Source organism: Hemitrygon akajei, chromosome 28 (assembly GCF_048418815.1).
Source record: "Hemitrygon akajei chromosome 28, sHemAka1.3, whole genome shotgun sequence".
NCBI lineage: Eukaryota > Metazoa > Chordata > Chondrichthyes > Myliobatiformes > Dasyatidae > Hemitrygon > Hemitrygon akajei.
Window position 1 is genome coordinate 15,712,298 of NC_133151.1, and position 20,248 is coordinate 15,732,545.

A 20,248-nucleotide genomic window follows, 5' to 3' on the forward strand; every position below is an offset into this window, starting at 1 on the left:
GGAGCCTGAAGACACACACTCAACGATTCAGGAACAGCTTCCTCCCCTCTGCCATCCGATTTCTGAATGGACAATGAACCCATGAACTCTACCTCACTACTTTTTTTTATTTCTATTTCTGCACTACTTATTTGACTATATATATATATATATATTCTGCAGTTCACTTTTTTTCATTGTATTGGTGCTATAAAGACAAGAAATTTCACAACATGTACAGGTGATATTAAATCTGACTCTGATACTGTACCGTTCATACAGATCAAATCTTTGCACAGTGTGTTGATGGGGAACGGTAACAGAATGCAGAATAAAGTGGAACAACCACAGAGAAAGTGCAGTGCTGGCAGGCGATAAAGTGGAAGATCATAACGAGGGAGATTGTTCAATTTCAAGTTTATCTGACTGTACAACCAAACGAAACAGCATCCCTCCGGACCACGGTGCGCCCACAAGACATATCACATACAGAACACAAAATAGATTAATGTTTTAATAAAAGATCATTCAAAATGCATGTAGTGCACAGCTCGCTGTCCTAGTGACGGGACCTCGGTGGTAGGGTATTCATTAATCTCACCACCTGCTCCCTTTTAATCATTTAGTCACACACTGGCCACACTGATAAGTTGTTGATTAAGTAAATCACCTTTCACCCTTAACCCATGACTTCTGGTTGGAGTCCCACCCAACCTCGGTGGAACAAGCCTGCTTGCATTTACCCTCTCTATACCCCTCATAATTTTGCATACCTCTGTCAAATCTCCCACACGCTGGGCAATAATGTCCTAACCTATTCAGCCTTTCCCTGTGATTTACTGAGAACGTTTTTGAGCAAAACAGACATATTTAGAACTTTTTTTTACGTTTTGTTCTGTATCACTGCCTTAAAAGCAACAAAATTCATTACAATGATAATAAACCTTTTTTAAAAAAAACAACTAATGTTATTTACAGTGAAGCTACGGCACTATTTTCATATCGGGATGGGGGACGGGCTCAGCTCTGCAAAACCATCCAATAGCGAGGCCGGTTTGCCTGTGACCGGGAAATTGACAGGCTATCAATCCAATAGACGCCAAGGTAAAGGGATGGGTGGGACTATCCTCCACTCGGGAGTCGCCGTGGCTGAAGGGGTAACTGACGTGTACGTGGACCAATCGTAAATAGGAACGCTGACGGAAGAGCCCAATTACCGGAATATGTCTATTTGACAGAAGGATTGACCAATAGGAAGCGAAGGCGGGACGGCGAGCAGCCAGTCAGAAGCGGCGGCGGGCGATTTGAATGCCGTTTCCAGACACGAGCGCGGTATTCGCGGGTAAAGACGGGCCTGAAATGGCGGCGCTGGGCAAGAAGGGTCATGCCGGAGGTGAGTGAGGCCGCTCCCCTGGGCCAGGAGCAGGGGATGGGCCGGGTGGCGGGGCGAGGCGGACAAACACAAAGTGCCGGGGGGAGCTCGGCAGGCCAGGCGGTATCCATGGAGGGGATAAAGAGTGGACGTTTCAGGCCCAGACCCTTCATCAGGACCGGGTTTCACTGGACCATCGGGCTCCTGAATGGCTTCAGGTTTAATAATCACCAGCCCATGTCACCAGGAATTAGTTAACTTCGCAGCAGCAGTGCAAGGCCACATGTAAATCATAGAAAAAACGTGATATTTATTAAATAGTTAAACTAAACAAGTAGCGCAAAATAGAAATAAAAAAAGTAGTGGGGTAGTGTTCACGGGTTCAATGTCCGTTCAGAAACCGGATGATGGAGGGGAAGAAGCTGTTCCTGAATCGCTGAGTGTGTGTCTTCAGGCTCCTGTACCTCCTCCCTGATGGCAGAGGGGAAGAAGCTGTTCCTGAATCATTCAGTGTGTGTCTTCAGGCTCCTGTACCTCCTCCCTGATGGCAGAGGGGAAGAAGCTGTTCCTGAATCGTTGAGTGTGTGTCTTCAGGCTCCTGTACCTCCTCCCTGATGGCAGAGGGGAAGAAGCTGTTCCTGAATCGCTGAGTGTGTGTCTTCAGGCTCCTGTACCTCCTCCCTGATGGCAGAGGGGAAGAAGCTGTTCCTGAATCGTTGAGTGTGTGTCTTCAGGCTCCTGTACCTCCTCCCTGATGGCAGAGGGGAAGAAGCTGTTCCTGAATCATTCAGTGTGTGTCTTCAGGCTCCTGTACCTCCTCCCTGATGGCAGAGGGGAAGAAGCTGTTCCTGAATCGTTGAGTGTGTGTCTTCAGGCTCCTGTACCTCCTCCCTGATGGCAGAGGGGAAGAAGCTGTTCCTGAATCGTTGAGTGTGTGTCTTCAGGCTCCTGTACCTCCTCCCTGATGGCAGAGGGGAAGAAGCTGTTCCTGAATCATTGAGTGTGTGTCTTCAGGCTCCTGTACCTCCTCCCTGATGGCAGAGGGGAAGAAGCTGTTCCAGAATCGTTGAGTGTGTGTCTTCAGGCTCCTGTACCTCCTCACTGATGGCAGAGGGGAAGAAGCTGTTCCTGAATCGTTGAGTGTGTGTCTTCAGGCTCCTGTACCTCCTCCCTGATGGCAGAGGGGAAGAAGCTGTTCCTGAATCATTGAGTGTGTGTCTTCAGGCTCCTGTACCTCCTCCCTGATGGCAGAGGGGAAGAAGCTGTTCCTGAATCGCTGAGTGTGTGTCTTCAGGCTCCTGTACCTCCTCCCTGATGACAGAGGGGAAGAAGCTGTTCCTGAATCGTTGAGTGTGTGTCTACAGGCCCCTGTACCCCCTCCCTGATGGCAGAGGGGAAGAAGCTGTTCCTGAATCGTTGAGTGTGTGTCTACAGGCCCCTGTACCCCCTCCCTGATGGTAGCAATGAGAAGAGGGCATGTCCTGGGTGAGGGGAGTCCTTAATGATGGACGCTGCCTTTTTGAGGCATTGCTCCTTGAAGATGTCCTGGACACTACGGAGTCTGGTGCCCATGATGGAGCTGACTGAGTTTACAACTCTCTGCGGTTTATTTCAACCCTGTACAGTAGCTCTCAACCCCACGCCCCCCCCCCCCCCCAGCCTCAGGCCAGCCAGTGATGTAGTCAATGAAAATTTGCAAGTGTCTTTGGTGACATGTATATCCTCAATCTCCTAATGAAATATACTGCTGTCTTTGTAGCTGCTTTAAAATGTTGGGACCAGGTTAGTTCCTCAGAGATGTTGACACCCAGGAACTTGAAATTGCTCTCTCTCTCCACTTCTGAACCCTCTATGTGGATTGGTATGTGTTCCTTAGTCTTACCCGTCCTGAACCCCACAATCAGCTCTTTCGTCTTACTGATGTTGAGTGCCAGGTTGTTGCTGCGGCACCATTCCACCAGTTGGCATATCTCACTCCAGTACACCCTCTCGTCACCTCCTGAGATTCTACCAACAATGGTTGTATCATCAGCAAATTTATACATGGTATCTGAGCTATGCCTAGCCACATAGTCATGTGTATATAGAGAGTAGAACAGTGGACTAAGCACACACCCTTGAGGTGTGCCAGTGTTGATCATCAGCAAAGAGGATATGTCATCACCAATCTGCACAGACTGTGTCCTTCCAGGTAGGAAGTCAAGGATCCAATTTCAGAGGGAGGTGCAGAGGCCCAGGTTCTGCAATTTCTCAATCTGGATTGTGGGAATAATGGTATTAAATGCTGAGCTATAGTCGATGAACTGCATCCTGACATAGGTGTTTGTGTTGTCCAGGTGGTCTAAAGCCGTGTGAAGAGCCATTGAGATTGTGTCTGCCATTGACCTATTGTGGTGATAGGCAAATTGCAGTGGGTCCAGGTCCTTGCTGAGGCAGGAGTTCAGGCATGATTATTTTTATTTAATTATTTATGGGTTTATATTGCTATATTTCTACACTACTGTTGGCTGGCGCGGCTGTAACGAAACCCAATTTCCCTCGGGATCAATAAAGTCTGTTTGTCTGTCTAGTCAAGACCAAACTCTCAAAGCACTCCATCACTGTTGATGTGAGTGCTACTGGGCAATAGCCTCGGGGAGAGAAGCTGTAATTAGAAAATGGGTTGGGGGGGTGATGTTGAGGAGGAGGGTCAGTCATTATGAGGATGTGTGTATCCTGTGTCGCTATGGAAACGTTTGGCCGTGACAGAGCTCTGAGTAAGGTGTCTTTTCATGACTTTGGCATTGTACCTTTAAACTATGTGGCCTGCCCTCTGGAGCGGGGGTCCCCAACCTTTTTGTTTCCTCCCATGGACTCCCTACCAGTAACTGAGGGACCCCAGGGTGAAACCCCTGGTCTGATGAAATGTGCACGAGAGTCTGGTCATAACTGGGCATCCGTGGAACACTGAAAGATAATTTAAAAGCTGTGCAGGGGAGTTTGCATAAAGTCAGATTCTCATGAGTGAGGCCCCCAACTTGGCCAGCTCCACCACGGGCACCAGCCTTCCCAACATCTTCAAAAGCTGGCATCCCTCACTAAGGACCCCCACCACCCAGGTCATGCCCTCTTCTCTTTGCTGCCATCGGGGAGGAGGTACAGAAGCCTGAAGACACACACTCGCCATTTTCCCTTCCGCAATCGGATTTCCGAAGGGTCCGTGAACAAACGCTACCTCGCTCTCCTTTGCATTGTTTTTATGTTTCCTGTTATCATTTATAGTAAATTGTTTTTGGGTGTTGCACTGTGAAGCAATAAACTTCCCAATATGCGTCAGTGATGATAAACATTGTTCTGATTCAGAGTCGGGTTTACTATCACCGGCGTATGTCATGAAATCTTGGTCCTGAAGAAGGGTCTCGGCACAAAATGTCAGCTCCTTGCTCTTCTCCGTAGACGCTGCCTGCCTTGTTGGGAAAGTTTGTATTGGGAAAGCTGTTTACTCTGTGCCAGCAGTGTGTAATAGGAGGGAAAAACATGAATTATAGTCAGCATATTGTAATTCTTCGGGACGGGCCTCCATTTCTTGAGCATAGGCAGAGACTGAAGACTGCAGCACCAGCAGTGAGGACCAAGAAGGTTTGGACAAGGGAAGCACAGGAGCGCCTACAGGACTGTTTTGAATCGGTGGACTGGACTGTATTCAGGGATTCATCTTCGAACCTGGATGGGTGTGCTGCAGTTGTTACTGATTTCATTAAAACCTGTGTGGATGAGTGTGTGCCTACAAAGACTTACTGTACATTCCCAAACCAAAAGCTGTGGATGAACCAGGAGGTACGTCATCTGCTGAGGGCTGGATCTGTGGCATTTTCAGTCTGGTGACCCAGTTCGGTGTCGGGTATGACTGGCAGGGGCCATTTCAAGAGAGGAGACAATCCAATCGAGGTTGGAGGCGACATCAGATGCATGACAACCCAGGCCTGTACCAGAAAACCAGATATGATTTGCGCAGGTCTGTTTCAAGAGTGAAGAGACAATTTTGAATGAGGTTGGAGGCGACATCGGATGTATGACAACTCTGGCAGGGTTTGCAAGTCACCACTTCCTACAAAGTGAAACCCAATAGCGTGAATGGCAGAGATGTTTCACTACCAGATGAACTCAACGCCTTCTACGCACGCTTTGAAAGGGAGAACACAACTACAGCTGTGAAGACCCCTGCTGCACCTGATGATCCTGTGATCTGTTTTTCGGGGCTGATTTTAGGCTGTCTTTCTGGAGGGTGAACACTCACAAGGCAATAGGTCCTGATGAAGTACCTGGTAAGGCTCTGAAAACCTGTGCCAACCAACTAGCGGGAGTATTCAAGGACGTTTTCAACCTCTCACTGCTACGGGTGGAAGTTCCCACTTGCTTCAAAAAGGCAACAATTGTACCAGTGCCTAAGAAGAATAATGTGCGCTGCCTTAATGACTATCACCCGGTAGCACTCACACTGACAGTGATGAAATGCTTAGAGGGGTTGTTTATGACTAGACTGAACTCCTGCCTCAGCAAGGACCTGGACCCATTGCAATTTGCCTATTGCCACAATAGGTTACTGGCAGACGCAATCTCAATGCTTCTCCACGTGGTCTTGGATCACCTGGGCAACACAAACACCTACATCAGGATGCTGTTCATCGACCATGGCTTAGCATTTAACACCATCGTTCCCACAATCCTGATTGAGAAGTTACAGAACCTGGGCCTCTATTTCCCTCTGAAATTGGATCCTCACTGACGATTAACACTGGCACACCTCAGGGGTGTGTGCTTAGCACACTGCTCTTCTCTCTCTCTATACACATGACTGTGTGGCGAGGCTTAGCTCAAATACCATCTATAAATTTGCCAATGACACAACTATTGCTGGCAGAATTTCAGATGGTGACGAGAGGGCGTACAGGAGCGAGATATACCAGCTGGTTGAGTGGTGTTGCAGCATCTACCTCGCACTCAACGTCGGTAAGACCAAAGAGCTGATTGTGGAGTTCAGGATGGGCAAGACAAGGAAACATTGACCAATCCTCATAAAGGGATTAGAAGTGGAGAGAGTGAGCAGTTTCAAGTTCCTGGGTGTCAAGATCTCTGAGGATCTAACCTGGACCCAACGTATCGATGTAATTATAAAGAAGGCAAGACGGCGGCTATATTTCGTTAGGAGTTTGAGGTGATTTGGTTTGTCGACTAGAACACTGGGAAATTTTTACAGATGTAGCGCGGCCTGAAGATTGGCATGTTGACATGAAGTGTGAGGTGTGTGTTTATTTAGCGAGACAGTGTAGCCCAATGAGCCGCAACGCCAACAACTCCCGATTTAACCCTGGCCTAATCATGGGACATTTCACAATGACCAATTAACCTGCTAACCGGTACGTCTTTGGACTGTGGGAGGAGACCCGCGGGGTCACACAGTACAAGCTTCTGCATCGGATTTGATCTCCGAACTCCGATGCCCGGGCTGTAATAGTGTCACTTTAACCTGCTACACTACCAAGAAGCCCCTGTAAAATAAGACAGTATAAGGTTACTGGCAAGGTTATCATAAAATAAAATAATTAGTGAGGCAGGGCGGAGATGCGTCTCTACCAGAGGAGGTGTGAGGTGCTCCTTCCCTCCGCTAGCCTGCAGGTCACCCTTGGGCAAGGTGTGGCACCTACTTAGCCCCCGATCAGGGTCACGTGAAGCCCTGGGATCAGGTGGTGGGTGGTCATATAAAGCAGTCGGTGCAGGTCACAAGCCTGGGGTACGTGACCACTGACGCCAGGCAGACAGTCTCCGACATGTTGATAATGGCTGGGGTCATCCACCTCATAAAGGCACTGCCCCGAAGAAGGCAATGGCAGTGCACTTCTGTAGAAACATTTGCCCAGGATCATGGAAAGGCCACTATTGCCCACATCATGCGACAGGACACACAAAAGACGAAAAGTGGCCAGTGCAGGGTGAGAGAGTGGGGAGGGGTGACGGGATCGCATTTGCCCATGGGGATAAATTGGGATTGTTCTACGCGACGGCAGTGGCTGCACAGGCTCACGGTGATGGTTTAACCCTGCCTGTTTTTCAGGTGTGTCCTCACCAGCAAGGAGAAGATCAGCAACAGGGAGTGAAGAAGTATCGGTGAGTGTAATGCTTGGTATGTTGAGTGATCTCAAACGTAATCGGTCGCCTGATCCTAGTGTTCTCTTCTGCAGCCCGTCCACTTCAAGGGTCGACGTGTTGTGTATTCAGAGATGCTCTTCTGCACACCACTGTTGTAACAGTTGGTTATTCGAGTTACTGTCACCTTCCTGTCAGCTTGAACCAGTCTGGCCATTCTCCTCCGACCTCTCTCATTAACCAGGCGTTTTTGCTCACAGAACTGCCGCTCACTGGATGTTTTTTGTTTTTCACACCACTCTCTGTAATCTCGAGAGACGGTTGTGCGTGAAAATCCCAGGGGATCAGCAGTTTCTGAGATACTCAAACCACCCCATCTGGCACCAACAATCATTCCACAGTCAAAGTCACTTAGATCACGTTTCTTCCCCCATTCTAATTGGTCTGAACAACAACTGAACCTCTTGACCATGTCGGCATGCTTTTATGCATTGAGTTGCTGCCACGTGATTGGCTGGTCAGGTATTTGCAGTAAAAAGTGGGTGTACCTAATAAAGTGGCCACTGAGCATATGTCAGTGCCTGAATGTGTGACGGACCTTGTGGGCTGCCCCCAGTACATCCCGAGGTTGTGTTGGCTGTTAATGCAAGCGACACATTTCACTGTACGTTCCAATATACGTATGAAAAATAAATGAATCGGACCGTAAGTGATTCTATTTTTTGAGGAATTTAAATTGGTATCTGTCATTAGGGTAATTAAGAACATTGGGGTGGCCTGGTGGAGTAGTGGTCAGTGTAATGTTTTACAGCACCGTGTCCCGGGTTTGATTCCGTCGCCTGTCTGAAAGGAGTTTGTACGTTCTCCCCGTGACCGTGTGCGTTTCCTCCCACACGCCAAAGATGTGTGGGTTAGTAGGTTAAATGGACACGTATGTAATTGTACGGCTGGGCCGGGAGGACCTGTTAGTATTACATCTCTAAATATGCAGCTAGATAAATTAAAATGCATGCAGTCCTTTGCAAAAACTTCCCACCCTTCCACATGACACAAAGTGGCCATTCATCCCTTTGGTTCTATGCTAGTCTTTGTAATAATCCCACTGTTTTATTTTGAAAATGATCATTCAATTTAATCATTGCTTGTACTTTTCTCTTGCTCTGAAGAACTGGGGGAATGAAAAGACGATAACAGTTCTTGCCAGGAGGTGCGTGGTGTACAGTGGAGGGGGGAGGCAACTTGACCTGTGCTTGTGACTGACGCGACTTGCTGACCCTTACGTGGGCTCCCAGAGGAGGCTCTCGGCCGCACCCCCAGTTCAGCGCACAGCGGAGTAAACTTTGATAAGTTAATTGTCAGAATACATGTGTGCCGATCCAATAACGATAATTAAGTGATAAACATTGTCGTGGTTTCTCGTGCCCCACAAACGACCAGGAGACGCAGAAGATTCTTCAAGAAGTGTTAGACTTTAATTTGCAAATCAAAGCTGAGACAGTCAGTGAGCTAGTCGCTGATTGTCCACCGATCCTTGTACATAGCATTTTTTATAGCAATCTCCTGGTTTAGTTGCATTAGCATATCCAATCTGTCTACAGTTGCGTATCACCAGTACATCAGCTCCCGACTTCCCACTATTGTTTCTACCCATTAACTTAATCATGTTCTAATCTACTTTTTGGACCACATGTTACCTCATCCCTGGCCTCAGTTATCTCTTAGCTAGCCTCTCATTAACACACCATTATCTTCTTATTTGGCTACATTCTTAAGTTACTGATGTGTTCAATAGTACAGAGACAATACAGAGATTTCATTCTCCTACTAAATTGGATACATACATAGCAAATAGCAAACACCAAGCTGACTACATAGTTTTGGTTGCACAGCAAACAATGCAACTTTATACTCCAATAACATCAAGAACATAAGTGTGCAAGAGTGTTCACTTCTGCAGGGAAAACCGCTTCTCTTTTCATCTCGAGCTTGTGCGTTTTGTGTTGTCTTGAACTGGGGGAGATAGAATTTGTTGCAGGAAGGTGTGCGTTAGCCTGTGTTCAGCGGAGGGGGAGCTGGGAGGCAGCCTGACCTGTGCTGAAGCTTCTTGTGACTGAGCTGATTTTTACGCAGGTTCCGGCTGTCAAACACTCCATCGTTTTGAAGAAGATCAAGCCTCAGAAAAACGTAAGTGGAGAATGCTTATGTGCGTCTTTTTTGGGGTGGGTGGGGGGGAAACGAGCCAGCAGCTGTGCCTGGGGTAATTTTATTTTAAGTATGTCATAGACTGAATTATCATTTTGCTTGGGTGATGTCAGACTGACGTTTTGGACTGGCCGCCCGACATCGAGGTGAAGGAGGGGGTTGACGGTTGCTGCAGCTGGGGAGACGTGCACAGAGTTAGTCACACCAGACAGAAACAGGCCTTTGGTCTGTGCCGACCATAGTCTGACCTAGTCCCCGTAGCCGTGTTTGGATCCACATCTCTACTGTCTACTAAATGTTATCCTACCCGCCCTCTTCCACTTCCCCTGCCAGTTTGCCCCACGTACCAACGCGGGGAGGAATGTGTTGCCTGCTTTCAACCTTTCTACCCTCGCCTTTAACCCACGTGCTCTAGTTTTCGACTGAGTGGGGTAGCGGCAATTGGAGACCATTTGGCCCCCACACCGGCTCGCCCATCGGACGAGACCGGTGGCTGTCTCCTCAGGCAGGGAGATCCGTCTCCTCAGTCCCGTTCATCTCCTCTGCAGATGCTTTTCAACCCGTAGAGTTCCTCCAGCAGATCTTCTCCTTTCTTATTCGCTCGCAGTCCAGTAGCTGGTGTTTCTGAATTAAACTTCTTGATCCAGACAACTGTCCGATTTGCCAGACAGCGGAGGTACAGGCCCTTTGGTCCATCTAAGCTAGCCCCATTTGCCCTCAATTGTCCCATGTCTCTGGAAACCTTTCCTATCCACGTCTGGGATAGGAAGCTTAGAGCAGGCGTTCCAGACTTTTTCATGCTACGGGCCAACACCATTAAGCAGGGCGGCATGGACCCCAGGTTGGAACCCCTGGCTTGGAGGGACGTGAGCTGGGCGCCGGCTATAGGGAGTAGCTCAGATAGATGTGGATCAATACTTGCTGCCTGTTACACTGCTGGTGTTTAGGGCAGCAGTGAAGGCCCTCCATCTTTCCCTGTCCATACCTTCGCACTGGGGTATAGGTTCTTCTTTGCCGTTTCTGTAACAGTTTTGTTTGACCGGTCAGGGTTGTTAACCCTGAACACGGAGGACCACTCTTAGTCTGACCTCTACCCTTTGACCTGTCTGACATGGGTGACCCGACCCAGAGCCAAAGCGTAAAGCCCTGACTCCAGCCAACACGGCTCTCCAGGTCACTGAGGCACGCAAGCTCCCAACGTGGCTGTGGTCCTCTCGGATGGTCTAATAATCTCTCAAATCGGAGGACGTGCCTCTGTCCGATATGACTCTGTAACCCCGGGCACCTGTCTTCTCGGCTGCCTTCTTGTCTTCGACCTGTGCCCTCTGGTTATAGACTCCCCTACGCTGACGATGAAGATTGTGATCATTCACCTGACCAGCGCACTTTGATTTTTTTCATACATCTCTGCAAAGTTACCCCTCAGGCTCCGTCGCTCTTGGGGGAAGCTGTCCCAGTCCAGATTGTTTAATGTACACAAGTTTAAAGGTGAACAAAATAATTGTTACTCTGGATCTGATGCAGCACAAAGAAACACAATAAGACCATAAGAGATGGGAGCAGAAGTAGGCCATTTGGCCCATTGAATCTGCTCCACTATTTAATCATGGGCTGATCCAATTCTTCCAATCATCCCCACTCCCCTGCTTTCTGTCCATACTCTTTCATACCCTGGCTAATCATGAACCTATCTATCTCTGCCTTAAATACACCCAATGACTTGGCCTCCACAGCTGCTCGTGGCAACAAATTCCACAGATTTACCACCCTCTGACTAAAGTAATTTCTCAGCATCTCAGTTCTAAATGGACGTCCTTCGATCCTGAAATTGTGCCCTCTTGTCCTAGAATACCCTGCCATGGGAAATAACTTTGCCATATCTAATCTGTTCAGACCTTTTAACATTCAGAGTGTTTCTATGAGATCCCCCCAACATTCTCCTGAACTCCAGGGAATACAGCCCAAGGGCTGCCGGACTTTCCCCATACGGTAACCCTTTCATACCTGGAATCATTCTCGTGAATCTTCTCTGAACCCTCTCCAATGGTGCAAATAAGATAAAGAACACAATAATAACAAAAAAGCACAGTAAATCTAAATACATAAGGTAGCTTGTATACACAAATTGATCGTATGTCCATAAAGCGACACTAGTCTCAGGAGTGTCTGTACATAGGGTGACTCTGACAGAAAATGATAAAGTAGTGGTGGTTGGGGGTGCGGAGGGGTGGGTTAGTGGGTGGAGGTGTTGATTAGCCCTACTGCTTGTGGGGAAAGTAACTTTTTGAGTCTGGTGGTCCTGACGCGGATGTTACGTAGCCTCCTCCCTGATGGAGCACTCCAGTACCAGTAAAATCCTTGTGAATTTTTCCATGACAAACTTTGTCATTATATTTCTGTGACAGTATTTTAAAAAAGCCATAAATTGCAATTATTTATATATATATAGAGAGAGAGAGCAAAAGACGAGCAGAACAGCCAGGTGGTGTTCAGGGGTTCATTGTCCATTTCAAAATCTGGTGGTGGAGGAGAAGGGGCTGTTCCTGAAACATTGTGTGTCTTCAGGGGTCGTTGGGGCCCATAATGAAGGGTGCTGCCTTTTGAAGGTGTCCCTGATGCAGTACCCACGACGGTGCTGGCCGAGGTTACAACCCTCTGCAGCTTGTCCTGATCCGGCAGAGGGTGGTGCAGCCAGTCAGGATGCTCTCCACGGTTTCCATCTGCATCCTGCTGAGCTGTAGACTGGAACGGGGATTCTGCATTGTGCTCTCTCACCGTATCTCCTTACCTGCACTCTCTGCTGCTCCTCCTCCTGTCCTCTCCTACCAGATTCCCCCTTCCCCGGCTCTTTACCTCTTCCACCAATCAACTGCCAGCTTTTCACTTCCCCTGTCCGTCCCCCTCTCCTGGTTCCACCTATCACCTGCCACCTTGTACCACTTCCTCCCCTCTGAAACCCCCTCCCCCATCACTTCCTTCCCTCACTGCTGAAGGGTCTCAGGCTGAAATGTCGGCTGTTCACCCTTCTCCATAGATGCTACTTGACCTGCTCAGTTCCTCCAGCATCTGCAGAGTTTCTCGAATTTGCTTTTAGAAAAACCTACAGCACAGCTCAGGCCCTTCGGCCCGCAAAGTATTTTCTTAGCAGGAGTGGTCAGGGGCTGGGTAGCTTTGAGCTGAGAGATCTCTCCGCAAACCATAAAGCCTGGAGATGTTTAAGACAAATTTCCACTTCTGCTGTGACATGGCCAGTTAAGGTTTCTCACCATCTTAGGAAGTATCCACTGGCAAAATTCGCTGAGTTTGAGGAGGTGACGTGTCACCAAAATCACAGATGCAGCTGCAGGACTATTGCCCTGCCATTTTACTCGTGAACTGGTTATATAATGGATGAAAGTAACCAAACTCTTGTCTTGTCCAGCTCCCTCCAGGCACATCCACAGCCCCAAGGCGGAGCCCTCGGGTGAGTATACACCCCTCCCTTCCCTGACCCGGTCCACAGTTGGTCCCAGTGGCTGCAAAACACAGATCTGGGAATACATAAACCCTTGAAAGTGGCGTCACAGGTGGACAGGGTTGTCGAGAAAGCTTTTGGCGCGTTGGCCTCCGTGCATCAGCTCATCGACTACAGGAGTCGGGCTGATATGCTGAAGTAATGTAAGACATCGGTGAGGCTCAATTTGGAGCATTGTGCCAGCAGGCTTTTCCCTCTGAGGCTGGGTGGGGCTACAACTAGAGGTCATAGGTTAGGGTGAAAGGTGAAATGTTTAAGGGGAACACGATGGGACTTCACTCAGAGTGGTGGGAGTGTGGAATGAGCTGGATGCAGGTTTGAATACAACACTTAAGAGGAGTTTGGATGGGAGGGGTCCGGAGGGCTGTGATCCTGGTGTGGGTCAATGGCATTAGGCAGAACAATCGTTTTACATGGACTAGATGGGCTGAACGGCTTGTTTCTGTACTTATCTACGTTGAAGTGCAATATTTCCTCGAATCCAGTTCGATGAGACAGAAAGACACAAGCTCCAATCATCTGCTTTGCACAACAAAGCTGTGTTTATCAGGACAAGGCAAAGCGTTAAAATGCTCACCTGGGTGTGCACGGGGCCCCTCTTACTGCAGCACACCTCCCGTCCTGCCGATCCACGGCGTTGTTCACGACCAGCACGACAGTAAGACCCTGGAAAGCTGCCCAAAGCTCTCCTTTGCTGCAGCACACCTCCACTCAATCTGAGGTGCCGTTCGCGACCAGTTGGTTAGTGAGACCTCGCAAAATTACCCTAAGCGGATAAACTCCGTACATCGCATGACGACAAGCCCCCCCCGGTCAGAACCCATCGTCACTTGTCACCACTGTCCCCACCCCTCTTCACCATTCTCACAGTTGCAATCAACGTTCTGTTGTATTCAAGGCGAGCGTGAAGATTAACCCTTTGACTCAATGGTTAACAGGCAGGACATGTTGCCAGCTCTGGTTCCAGTCCACAACTTTCGTTATGCTTGGTGGGGTGGGGAGAGAAGTCTGAAAGGAAGTCGGGTATCCAAATGGTCCTGTTTGATGTCGGAGAATGTATACGGTATACAACCTGAGATTCTTAGTCTTCACCCCCAAAGAATGAATGATGGTCATAGCAGAACCTCAAACCCCCACCTCCTCCCCGCGCATCAGCAGCAGAATCATCGACCCTCCCCCCCCACTTATCCCACCCCACCCCTCCTTACCATGCAATCATGTGTAAACACTTCCCAAGAGACCTCGACCTAGAATCGATCAAGATCCACAGTCCATCCCAACACGCCGCTGCCCCCAGTGTTTCACGATGCTTCATTCAGCGAGGGAATCGGGTCGTCCCCGAAGGCGCACGTCTTCCAGGCTGCTCCTGGCAGCTATTGAAGCGCCCGGCTGTAGTTTGAGCTGGAACTGTAGATCAGGGATCCCGACAGAAGCCAGCCCCGTGGAAAAGCTTACACTGGGACCAGGCCATTTTGTCCCAGTTAGCTGAAGTTTCATAGAAATAGTTAAAATGGTGTTTTTTTTAAATACGCAAACTACTGTTTAAACTGAGTAACAAATAGTGTATTTAAAGGAAATACAGAACAATTTGGAACACTACCAGAAGTCTACAGTACTATAAGACTGTGTAAGTTCCCGATATTGATTGATTGGAAGAATTCAGCGTCCGCTGCTGTGTTCTTTCCAACTGTAAGTGAACAAATTCAATGCAGGCACCTAGTGCAGATAATGAGTTGCCTTTTTACAATGCTTTCCAAGTCTTTATTTTCATTGTAACATTTAGAGTGAGTGTTGATACCTTCAAATTCTTCACAGTATTTAACTTGTTGAGGAAGCAAAATCATTTCGTTTTCATTCCCAGCTGTTTCTGGCACCTCCAAGCCTGAATGCTGGACACCGCAGCGAGAAAAAAGAGCTCTGAGTTATCTTGCTGCTTGCTTCTTGCCAACCATCAGTGCCAAAAATCACTACTTTTTGGACACACATACATGTAACTGACGCTATTTAAAAGCCGTTTGCTCCTAAGCACGGCCCAGTGCCCAAGTGCACCTCCAGTGTGTGTTTCTGATGCTAGTTAGAAACTCTTCGGCAACAGCCTCCCGCCCCAATTAATCGGCACAGTGCCCCTGCTAAATGAAGGGAATCCCGCTGTCTTCCTGATTAACCGGATTCCTCTGGAGTTGTATAGCAACATGTTTCTGTGGCTTTGCGAGGGCATTTTGTCCCTCACGAGCCTGATAGAATTCTCTGAGGTGGGGAGAGGTAGATGAAGTTAGAGGGGTGGGTGTGGTGCATACGGATTTTAGAAAGTCATATCACAAGGTTCTCCCCGATAAGTTCATTCAGAAAGGCGGGAGGTGTGGGATCCAGGGAAGCTTAGCTGTGGTGTGCGGATTCAGAATTGGCTTGCCAAAAGAAGGCAGAGGCTGGTGGCATATTGAACGTGTTCTGGCTGGATGTTGGTGGCAACAAGCGTTCTGCGGCCTTAACCCTCACCCGGTGGCGACTTCCGCGTGTCTCTGGACGAGGAGGTGGTCAGCGGCCTCGAACGTCGTGAGCGCCCCCTCCCCCACTAACGCACTGTTCCGCAGCAGGGTTGACGGTCTGCTCCCTCCCGCAGGTCCATGCCGAGGCTGTGAAGGAGAACGTGTGCCAGGTCTCCCCCGGGTCGGGGGGTTGAGGCTGAGCCCGCTCCCTCGCTGCCCGTCGCCGCCACCCCCTCCGCCGAGGACCCCGAAATGCTGCCGTGCGGCCAGAGACCCGGTGATGTCCCAGAAGGTGCGGCGTTCCTACAGCCGGCTCAGCCCGTTCGGCACGCAGGCCGACAACGCGAGTGACGGCTCCGACACCTCCACCCCCAACCAGTGGCACCCGGCGCGCCGTTCCTTCTTCGGCTTCGAGAGGCTCTTGGCCGTCGAGGCCATGCCGGACTTCTCGCCGGTGAAGCCCGTCAACCTGAGGGAGAATCCGCCGGCCCCGCCCGTGTCGCCGGGCGCCATTCCTGGTGTGGCCGCCGCCAAGAAGAAGAAGAAGCCGAAACGGAAGGTGGCTGAGATTGAGGTGAGTCCGCCGCACGCTCCGTCGTCCAGCCTGTGACGGCAGGACTGCCTCCGTTCTTCAATGGTCCCTCCCCGGATTCAAATCCTGTTCCCATCTGCCATTTTAAAAACTAGCAAAACCACCTCCCCCTCGGTTTAAATCCGGCAAAATGCTCTGTTTCCGCCTTCAGGCAACACCAGTCGGCCCAGTGCCCGACCCAGCCGCTGTCATCCCTGGGGGTGTCCGTAAGGGTGACGTCCGCTTTGATTTGATGCCAACAACTCACTTCACTGTACAAGACAAGTGAAGCTGTCCTTTCTCTCGCCAGCCTCCCGGACTGGCGTGGGCAGATGCCGGGATTTTACCCGTCCTGAGTTTCTCGCCCAGTGGCGGGGGGAATTTTTCATTCGGGCTCAATACCAGACGTCAAGTGGTGAATCTTTTATTGTCACGTGATAGCACAGAGCGTCCACATATGTCGGACTCTGAGTAGCAGATCCTGCACCCCACCCCCCAAGGTGTCGAGGGCTGACAATCCAGAGACTCTCCTCGTGGTTTGGGGGGCACCTTTGTCTACACCTAACCTTGTTTATGCAGCTGTGTTTTTGCCTCAAGGAGGGGTATTGATGCCTCACACTATTATCTTAGTTATGTAGATTCACAACAGGATGCCCACAAGGTCGCAAAGCTTCTGCAGCATGCAGATCTCCTAACCCCTATGTTGGAAACTGTTGACCACACCCCAGACTTGTAAAGTATTTTGGGAATGCTCGCAGAGGTTGGGAGAGTCTCAGCAGTTCTCTACCCTGCCCCCTGCCCCCCCCCCCCCCGGGGGATGTTTGGGGGGTGGGGGGGGGGGGTGACCAGACCGTTGGAAGCAGAGGTAGATAACTTAAAAGATTAGCTTGATTTGTCACCCGTGCAGCCCTGTGCAAAAGTCTTGGGCACTCGTGTATAGTTCGGGAGCCTAACAGTTTGCACAGCACTGTACTTCGAAACATGCGATGATATTTGTCGTTTGCGTCAGTGATCAGCGCAGCCCGAAGATGTGAAGAGTGTTGTACTAACCACTACGCTCCCGTGCTGTCTCACCCCCTCCACCCCTCAATTCAGTGGGTTCAGAATTCACCATTCGGCAAATCCACCCTCGTTCCTTTAAACTCCAGTGAGTACAGGCCCACGGACTTCAAATGCTCCCTTTTCATTCCCTGAATCATTTGTGTGAACCCCCTCTAGGTTCCCTCAAATGCCAGCACATCCCTTCTCAGACAAGGGACCCCAAAACTGTTCTCAATACTCCCGACGGTGGTCTGACTGATGCCCTGGGTCTGGTGAAACGTTAAGTGTGTGCTTCCATTCCTGGTTTGTCCATGGGCCTCTCAGACGGCCTCTTAAACGCATCTATTGTGCAGTATCCGCCACTATCCCTGCCCTACCGCCTGTCCCGGCTCCTACCTCTCTCCTTACATAAACAGAAACTTTCCTGGCACATTTTCTTAAACTTTCACCATCTTACCTTTAATGTACGCCCTCTTGTGTTGGGGGGGAAAAGACTATCTACCCCTCTCATATGCAATATCTGTGGCATTAAATATTTTACCCTGGGGGGGAAAAGACACTACCTGTCTACTCTATCTATGCCTCTCATAATCTTAAATCTCATCAGGTTTCCCTCGGCTTCAGTCACTCCAGAAAAACAACTCAAGTTTGTCCAAGCTCTTGGTATAGCACGTGCTCTCTAAACCAGGCAGCATCTTGGTGAACCTCCAGCATTCAACCTTTTGGGAAAGGACCCTGAACTTTCTGCTCTATCTACGCCCCTCATAATCTCATAAACCCCTATCCGAAATCCCCTCATCCTCGGGTGAACCCTCTCTGCCTTCTCGAAGCCCCCCGCACCCTTCCTGTGTTAACGGCGCGTGCCCTGCTGTGCCACCATTTGTCGCTAATACGATTCCTTGCCCTGCCTTACAGAAGTCGGTGTTGGATGAGTGGGCCGCGCAGATGAATGCCACCTTCGAAGAGGCTGAACGCTTTGACCTAGTGGTGGAGTGAAGTGGATTCCAATGTCCTTTCCCAAACTGCGCGATGGTCGCTATGAGCCGAGCAGACACCTGGGTTTCGTAGTGAATCGCTCGTGAACCTGGCTCCAAGCTGCACAGAACCCTTTGCCCTGTAGAGTAGTAGTGTAGAGGACTGGGGAGATTCTTGTGGGGGCTTTTGCCAGGGATTTCTGTTCTGTGGGCCAACTGGCCATGTGATTGCAGCCAGTGTGACTGATTAAACACCTCTCTGTCTTCCAGGCTCCCAGTTCAGTTGTCCATGTGTTCTCCAATTCTGTTAGGGCCTTTCACCTCCTGAAACCCATCCTACTAGGCAGGCTGGTCAGGATCTGCAGCCAGATCTCTCTCTCCAGTTCCCGATCAGCTACTGCTTTTGCTGGCTTCCCACACTCCCTGAGCGATCACTGGCAGCATTCCCCCACTGACGATTTAATCACAGATGATCTTCCCTTCCTTGTTTCCTTCTTGCCTCTTTCTGATGCATTCTCAGAAGTTTTTTATTCCTTTTGCTCAATCATGGGGGCAAGAGAATTGATTGTAATTGTGACCTCAGTATATTAGAAAACATCAGTGTGCAGCGCCACATTTTTATATATATATATATTAAAAAAATCGAAGTGAGAGAACTCTGTGGTGAGATGAGTGGGTAATTGCTAAAGTAGGTCATTATTTTGCTGGTGTTATTCCAGACGGTGTTGCTCCCACTCTAGTTGTTGAGCTTGCTGAGGCTGTAATTGCGTTTTACAGTTGATCCAGAGCAGATTCACTCAGTCTGACTCGTACTCGCTGTCCAATGCAGTCGGCTCTGCCCCTGCCTGTCGACGGCAGCCCCCCCTACAGTATGGCCAGGTGGTGACGTTAACGCTCAGTTCAAGGTGGCTTTCAACTGCGGGACATAATATCAGTGTCACAAAACTCGCCTTGGGTGTCAGGTGTGTGTGTGTCTGTCTGAATCAGTGTCGGTGTGAGTCAGGTGTGTGTCTGCAAGTGTGTCAGTTTAAGTCGGGTCTGTGTGTCCTGGTGTGTGAGTCAGTGTCAGCTGTGTGTTTGTGTGAATTTGCATTTTACGAGAGTTTGCTGGCAAGTGAACAGTGAAAAACGCCTCTGGTGGTACCAATGGTCTTTTAGGGAAACAGCCGGGTTGTTGGCAGCTCTGTGTGTGTGTGTGTTCAATTCCTGGGTACTCTGGATGAGATGTGGGCTCTTCGTTCTCGTCACTGTCCGTAGCAGGGGCCACCGTGGCTGAGCGTTAAAAGTTCCTCACTTCCCGCTCAACAGTGTGAGGGGTGGGCCCGTTCCTCCAGTTATCAAGATGTCCTATAAAACAAATCCATCTATTGCCTGCTTTAATTGAACTGAAATCTCCCAGATGATTACTAACCTCGATTATTCAAAGACAGAGCTACAGGTTTAATTTGGAACAGACCAAGTGAACAATTTACACCCACCTGCCTGGTACTGAAGGGGTGGTGTGGTGTTATAAATAGATGCCACATTTTCTGAGACAACCCTACTGGTTTGGGGAAAGTCCTCTGCACTCAGTACGAATAGAAATAGCTTGTTGTCTGTCTGGCTCTCTGGTCTCGCGGGCACAGTACCATCTCCGAGCAATGCCACGCAAGGCCGTTTTTATGTTTGATAATGATTGTATTTGTATTTCTGATTTGTTTATTAAGTAACCAATAAATGGTTTAAAAATAACCTTGCAGACAGTGCTTTGCAAACCTGGGCCCAATAAATACTGTACCTCAACGCTCGCCCACTGTTTATTCCCCTCCATTGATGCTGTCTGACCTCCTGCACTTCGTGTGTGTGACACTTCACTCGTGTTGGGGTTACATAGAAAGCACAAACCAATACAGGCCCTCTGTTGTGCCAACCTTTTTAACTTGTCCTATAAATAATCTAACCCTTCCCTCCTACACAGCTCACAACCGTTCATTTTTCTTTCATCCA

The 20,248-nt window shown here is 49.3% G+C and overlaps 1 protein-coding gene across 1 annotated transcript; it reads left to right on the top strand.

Annotated features, from left to right (window-relative positions):
• The first annotated feature begins 1,277 nt into the window (after positions 1–1,277).
• Positions 1,278–19,989, top strand: cdca5 (cell division cycle associated 5). The gene is given in 7 exon segments (XM_073031376.1): positions 1,278–1,372; positions 7,443–7,495; positions 9,605–9,658; positions 13,098–13,139; positions 15,811–15,860; positions 15,863–16,250; positions 18,204–19,989. Coding segments are annotated over 7 exon segments (702 nt in total). The 5' UTR covers positions 1,278–1,338; the 3' UTR covers positions 18,285–19,989.
• Positions 19,990–20,248: the final 259 nt, after the last annotated feature.